The following is a 7,407-nucleotide window of genomic DNA, read 5'->3' on the forward strand; positions in this document are numbered from 1 at the left end:
ACAGGAAATAACTATTCTACAGGCAGCCTGCTTGTCATTTTAGTGCACGTGTGTGTGTGTGTGTGTGTGTGTGTGTGTGTGTGTGTGTGTACAATACACTGCTGTGCAAGAAAATATTCTAACTGTATTATTCAGCTTTCTTTCATAACAAAACACATTATTCAGCATTTAAAGGCACATGTGATTATTTGCATCAAAATTCATTTGCTCTCTATTCCACACAAAGCAGTGGAAAGACCGTTTGCAGAAATAGGAGGAGTTGAACAGTCCCAAGGTGGAGCTGTCTCCTGATATATGACACTGGCAGATTAAAGCACTTCTGACGGGGACGGGCTTAAAGGCTGAGTCAAAAGCCAAGAAGTCTCTTTATTTACGCCTACCTCCCAGTCCTTGGCAATCTGACTAATAACAAACTGAGCTAACTAGAAAGACTAGAAAGAGAGGAAAGAGAGCATTGCTGCAGTCTGGATCTACACCCAAAGAAAGCAAGAGTGAGCACCCCCGGCTCTGCAAAACATCTTGTTTATTTGCTGTGATCAGCAGCTTGTCAATGGTTAACTATACGCAAAACAGAAGTCAGCATAGCCGTGAAGTATGCCGTGAATATTAATTGGGAGAAAAAGGACTACGGCTTCAGGATGCTCCAGTGTGTGCTCTGCCTACAATAATTTCAATGAAAATAAGTGCTCACTGTTTTGTCTCTGACCAGATGTTTTAACTTTTTGGAGCTATGGGACTTGGTGAAAGTGACATTTGAGGAGTAAGTGCACTGTGGTTGGTGTTTTCTCTTTAAATAGAGAAACGGATTGACTTTGGACACCTCTTCCAGCTCGCATTTCTGATAGTCCCAGGAAGTGTCTGCGTTACAGGTAAGAGGAATGTTGCCAGCCCTTTCTTATATTGATGTTTGCATTACTAAGAACGAGTGAATCTCTCTCTCTCTCTCTCTCTCTCTCTCTCTCTCTCTCTCTCTCTCTCTCTCTCTCTCTCTCTCTCTTTCTCTCTCATCTTTTCCTTAAAAGATACTCAGTTTCATTTTTGTTCACTGGCCAAGCTAACACTGTAGCAGATGTCTGTTCTCCTGAGCAACTGGCATTTAGTTCAACAGCTGGGTAGGAATGAGCAGATATCATAACATATGATTATTTCTTTTAAAATATGTAGTTTGTGATTAGAAACTAAAAGTATGTGCTTCCTGCAGAAAGATTAAATGCTATCGTTTGAATTCAAGTATGGACCCAATATTAGACGATGCTTTGAACTTTATATCATACTTTTAAAAGGTTCTGTTATGGAAATATGCATTCTTTGATAATATGGAAATGGAGTTGTGACTATTTTAAGATTATGTTAGCCATGTGAAATAGAAATTGATTCTTGAAAATGGTGTATGTGTCCGAAAAGATTATAAATTTTTCCATGCACATTTTGAATATCATAAGTTGCTTATTAGATAAAAATAAGCTGTTAACATCTGGAAAATATTTACTGTGTTCTCAGGATGCTGCCATTGATGAAGTAAATCAAACTCCTTGTTAGTAATTTATGAATTAATTAGACTTTTTGTGAGCCAAGGCACAAGCTGAAGGCTCCAACACAAGCTTCTTAGTTCTGAACAGAGCACTTGGAATTGTTTAAAATCAGTCTGTCTCCCTGTGGAAATGTAAAACCTCCCAACTTTGCCTTGACACGCAAAGGCTTTCCTTTGCTTTGTTCCTTCGGTTGCCTTTTGCCTTCCAGAAACTTTTAACTGTCAGTTTCCAAGGAAATAATATATTTTCAGGGACCAAAGATTACTGTCAGCCTTATTGACAAAATCTGGGATATTTTATCTGGTTGTAAATTTTATTCCAATCAAAGTTAGTATTTATATTTTATCTGCAAAACTGAAAGCATTTATTAGTTTGTAGTGCTCAATAACTGTGAGACATGGTGCTTGTCTTTCCATTTAATTTATCTGCTTGTGGTCAAATATTTAAAGACAGAAAAAAGTTTATATATATTTAGAGTTCTATGTGTTTACCACTGCAGTCATTTCAACGTGAGTCTTTCTGAGGGTTACTGACTGACATCTATGTCATTTCTTGTAATTTCGTGGGATTGAGAAGCATGCTGTATTCATAAACCATCATTTTGAGACAACTTGGGCATATCGTGAAAATTTTCACAGGGGCAGTTTATTTCAGAGGTCATTGTTTGAAGATGTGTGCCTTATTAAAGGTTTAATTATGTGATGGCATTCAGTGTCCCACAGCCTGCTTAGTGTGTCCTTTGCAAGTCACTGGCCAGACCTTTACATGAGGCATTGTTTTTCTTTTGTTTTTTTTACAGTATATTGAAATAAATGTTTTCTTTTTGTTTAGTTAAGTTTTACTTGATTCATGCTGATATTAAAAAGTAGCAGGAAGTAGCTCAAATCTAGAAATCCAAAACAAATTACATGACTATTTTGAAATGTGGGTATTCCTAAGCTTATGCATTTGAGACTCAGAAGCTTGTGCAAACTGCCTCAGAAAGAAGAATCAAAACCGAGTCATTTTTGCTATGCTGTTTTATTATGTAATAAAAGACACATTTTCCTGTATCTTTTAAAATGAGCCACCAAGAGTATCCATATATTCTGAAAAAAAACCCAAAAAAACATAACAAGTTAAAACAGAGATATGTTTGTACATAAGTAACTAAGTTCAGGCTCCCTATAAATAAGCACACACATACTAATATATAGACACTTTTATACATACTTTGCATCATTTCTTTATCTCTAGTGAGCTACACGATTTTATCTAATATATCTATACATATCTCTTATTTATGAAAAGCAGAATTTTAGCACTTGTGATCACATATGCTGTTATAGTATTATAAACTTTAATTATCCTAAATCTTGAGCAATATACAAACTAAAGTTAACAAATAGATCTCTCTAAATTAAATATTGAATCAAATGTTAAAAGAATATGTAGATGCAACCAACTTTTCATAATTTCATAGTAATTTTCTTTGCCTACTAATACCTGTCAGACACACCTGCCTGCTTTTGCCCATTAAAATCCCTTGTCATTGCATTTTTTTTACAGAATCATATCCAATCATAGGACAACATGAAGCTGTGGATTCCTCTCCTTTATCCAGCTCTACTTGCCTGTCTGTCTTTGCAGTCCCAATCACCAATGCCCTCAGTCAGAGGTTCTTGCGACACTCTTTGCAACTGTGAAGAAAAAGATGGCATAATGCTAATAAATTGTGAAGAAAAGGGCATCAATAAATTATCCCAAATAAGTGTGCCACCATCACGACCTTTCCAGTTAAGCTTATTAAATAATGGCTTGACAGTGCTTCACACCAATGCCTTTTCTGGGCTTGCCAATGCTCTCTCAATACACCTTGGATTTAATAACATTGCAGATATTGAGACTGGTGCATTTAATGGCCTTGGGCTTCTTAAGCAACTTCATATCAATCACAATTCTTTGGAAATTCTTAAAGAGGATACATTCCATGGTTTGGAAAACCTGGAATTCTTGCAGGCTGATAATAATTTTATTACAGTTATCGAACCAAGTGCCTTCAGCAAGCTTAATAGGCTGAAAGTGTTAATTTTAAATGACAACGCTATTGAGAGTCTTCCTCCAAACATATTTCGATTTGTTCCTTTAACCCATCTAGATCTTCGTGGAAATCAGTTGCAAACATTGCCGTATGTTGGTTTTTTGGAACACATTGGACGGATATTGGATCTCCAGTTGGAGGACAATAAGTGGGCCTGTAATTGTGAAATATTGCAGCTAAAAAACTGGCTAGAAAACATGCCTCCACAGTCTATAATTGGTGATATTGTTTGCAACAGTCCTCCACTTTTCAAAGGGAGTATATTGAGTCGCCTGAAAAAGGAATCTATTTGCCCTATTCCACCAGAGTATGAAGAGCATGAGGATCCATCTGGATCATTGCTGGCTATAACATCATCAACAAGTGACAGCCGCCTATCAAGCAAGAATACATCCATTTTAAAACAACCTACCAAAGCACCGGGTTTGATACCTTACCTTACAAAGGCATCCACCCAGCTTCCAGTACCATACTGTCCTATTCCTTGCAACTGCAAAGTCCTCTCCCCATCAGGACTTCTAATCCACTGCCAGGAGCGAAATATTGAAAGTTTGTCAGATCTACAACCTCCTCCACAAAATCCCAGAAAGCTGGTTCTTGCAGGCAATATTATTCACACCTTAGTGAAGTCTGATCTGATGGAATACTTCACTTTGGAAATGCTTCACTTGGGAAACAATCGTATTGAAGTTCTTGAAGAAGGATCATTTATGAATCTCACAAGACTACAGAAGCTCTATCTCAATGGCAATCATCTGACCAAACTAAATAAAGGCATGTTCCTCGGTCTTCAGAGCCTCGAGTATTTGTATCTTGAATACAATGCAATAAAGGAAATATTACCAGGGACCTTCAACCCAATGCCTAAACTGAAAGTTCTTTATTTAAATAACAACCTCCTTCAAGTTTTACCACCACATATTTTTTTAGGTGTTCCTCTAACTAGAGTAAATCTTAAAACAAACCAATTCACCCACTTACCTGTAAGTAATATCTTGGATGATCTTGACTTACTCATCCAGATTGACCTTGAGGATAACCCCTGGGACTGCTCCTGTGACCTGGTTGGATTGCAACAATGGTTACACAAGCTGGGCACAAGCACTATGACAGATGACATCCTCTGCACTTCCCCAGGGCATCTTGACAAAAAGGAATTAAAAGCTCTCAACAGTGAACTTCTTTGCCCCGGTTTAGTGAACAACCCTTCCTTGCCAACCCAGACTAGCTACATTATGGTGTCTTCTCCCACAATGGCGACAGACACAGCTGGCAGTATTTTAAGTTCTCTCACTGATGCTGTCCCTCTGTCAGTTCTGATATTAGGACTTCTGATTGTGTTCATAACTATTGTATTCTGTGCTGCGGGGATTGTGGTTCTTGTCCTCCACCGTAGGAGAAGATATAAAAAGAAAAAAGTAGATGAGCAAATGAGAGACAGCAGCCCTGTACATCTACACTACAGCATGTATGGTCATAAAACAACTCACCATACAACCGAAAGACCTTCTGCCTCTCTCTATGAGCAGCATATGGTGAGCCCCATGGTTCATGTCTACAGAAGTCCATCCTTTGGGCCAAAGCATTTGGAAGAAGTTGAAGAAAGGAATGATAAAGAAGGAAATGATGCAAAACATCTTCAGAGGAGCCTGTTAGAACGGGAAAATAATTCCCCTCTTACAGGTTCAAATATGAAATACAAAACTACAGACCAATCAACAGATTTTTTGTCCTTTCAAGATGCAAGTTCATTATATAGGAACATTTTGGAAAAAGAAAGGGAACTTCAGCAACTGGGCATCACTGAGTACCTGAGAAAAAACATTGCTCAGCTCCAGCCAGATGTGGAAGTCAACTATCCTGGAGCCCACGAGGAACTGAAATTAATGGAAACATTGATGTACTCTCGACCGAGGAAGGTGTTGGTGGAACAGACTAAAAATGAATATTTTGAGCTCAAAGCTAACTTGCATGCTGAACCTGACTATTTGGAAGTCTTGGAGCAGCAAACATAGATGAGATGTTTGTGGGCTTTCACAGAAATGCTGTGATTCTGTCTTAAGTCCAAACCTTGGAAATAAGTGCCTTACATGTGTGTCACCAGTCAGAACTCAACACAGCAGGAATCTTGTGGGATATAAAAGAAGAAAATGAAACTCAGGGATCATTAAGGAAGCCATGGCATTATCTTCAGGCAATTTAGCCTGTTCCAAATAAATAAAGTCCTTGTATATAGCTGATGCAAGGATTATAGTAGTATTTCTCCAAATGTTTAAAAATATTTCATAGAATTCCTCTTAAACACCTAAAGGGTTGACTATCTAAAAAGCTCCAGTTTTCTTGAATACTTTTTCCATGGCTGAATAAATTGGATTTTGTCAGTTAAGTATATAACAATATATATATATATGTATATATATATATATATATATATTATGTAAGAGATGTATTCATAATCAATACATATGACAGAAATTTTCATTGTCAAACACACTAAATTTTCTCACAATAAATGCAAAGGGAACTGGAATTTAAATTTACAAATGGCAATAGCAAATAAAAATGTAAATTTGTAATTACGTGGGCCATTAATGATTCATAATTTTCAACAAAGGATGAATAAACAAAAAAGCCACTTCTAAGCTTTCTGCATTAAAACACAGATGACAAATAGTTCATGTGGGATGAATAAGAAAGTATGTTAGTTTTCTGTGTACATTTTGTGTGTATATTCCTGATGTAAAGCTGCTGTGAGACTAAGGTATTTCATTTGTGTTAAACATTCTGTTCTTCTTGGGATATTTTTCAAATGCTACTGAGATTATACTGTATATATGATTAGAGCACTTAGTAATTTTGCTTCATTTCATAGAGTTAATGTACAACTATATGACAAAGATAGAAATATGTCTTTTGTGGCAAGTAATTCAAATATATAAAATGAATAGTAAAGATTATTTTATTTTTATTGACATACACTGATAGATGTCATAGATTAGTAGCAAAAGGCACTTCTACAGGTAAGTTTTTTGAGTTGCCTCAAGAGAGGGTCAGTGTAGTTTTATTTTAGAAGAAGGTATGACTAGATTTCTATGAACTATTTATTCTGTACAGTTTTGTATATTTTTAGTTCACAAATATAATTATTCTTGGGTGGTGCCTTTTAAGAAAATTAAAATTACTGTTCATTACAATAAAACTAAAATGAAAACTATTTTCAAATGTGTTTCAATTAATTGCTCTGAGCTGTGATTCAATCATGTCATGATTATCACCTCAGCATACTCTCTGCATATAGAAAAGAAGGGTTCTGTTTATGTGTATACATAAGAGCTTTGTTCAACACACACACACCACACACACACACACACACACACACACACACAGAGAGAGAGAGAGAGAGAGAGAGAGAGAGAGAGAGAGAGAGAGAGAGAGAAAGTCTTTGGGTATTCAATATGAATGACACCTAACAAACTTAAATAAGAGTTTACTTATTTATTTATACTCATAATTTTCATATATTAGCTTCCATTGGGATAAAACACTCCATCACTGTAATTGAGTTCTATGTTGTAATACATTGCCGTCCCGAAATGAAGAGACCATTTTGTATAAGGAAGTACTTCGTCCATTCATTAAGCAATATACTTAAGCAGTGTCTGTGTATTCTACCATGTGTTTCATCTTTTACTGCTCATACTTTCTCCCTACTTTTAAACTTGTGAGTCCTGTGCCCAAAGGTTTAAAGAAGAGATCTGAGTCTTATGTGTAATCATATTTAAGTTGTAAATTATT

General features: G+C 36.3%; 1 protein-coding gene across 1 annotated transcript; it reads left to right on the plus strand.

Moving 5' to 3' along the window:
• The first annotated feature begins 332 nt into the window (after positions 1–332).
• Slitrk6 (SLIT and NTRK like family member 6) lies at positions 333–6,960 on the plus strand. Its single transcript, XM_059274307.1, has 2 exons — positions 333–869; positions 3,081–6,960. The coding sequence occupies exon 2, from the start codon at positions 3,105–3,107 to the stop codon at positions 5,625–5,627; it is 2,523 nt and encodes an 840-aa protein (XP_059130290.1). The 5' UTR covers positions 333–869; positions 3,081–3,104; the 3' UTR covers positions 5,628–6,960.
• The last annotated feature ends 447 nt before the right edge of the window (positions 6,961–7,407 follow it).

This window comes from Peromyscus eremicus, chromosome 9 (genome assembly GCF_949786415.1).
Source record: "Peromyscus eremicus chromosome 9, PerEre_H2_v1, whole genome shotgun sequence".
NCBI lineage: Eukaryota > Metazoa > Chordata > Mammalia > Rodentia > Cricetidae > Peromyscus > Peromyscus eremicus.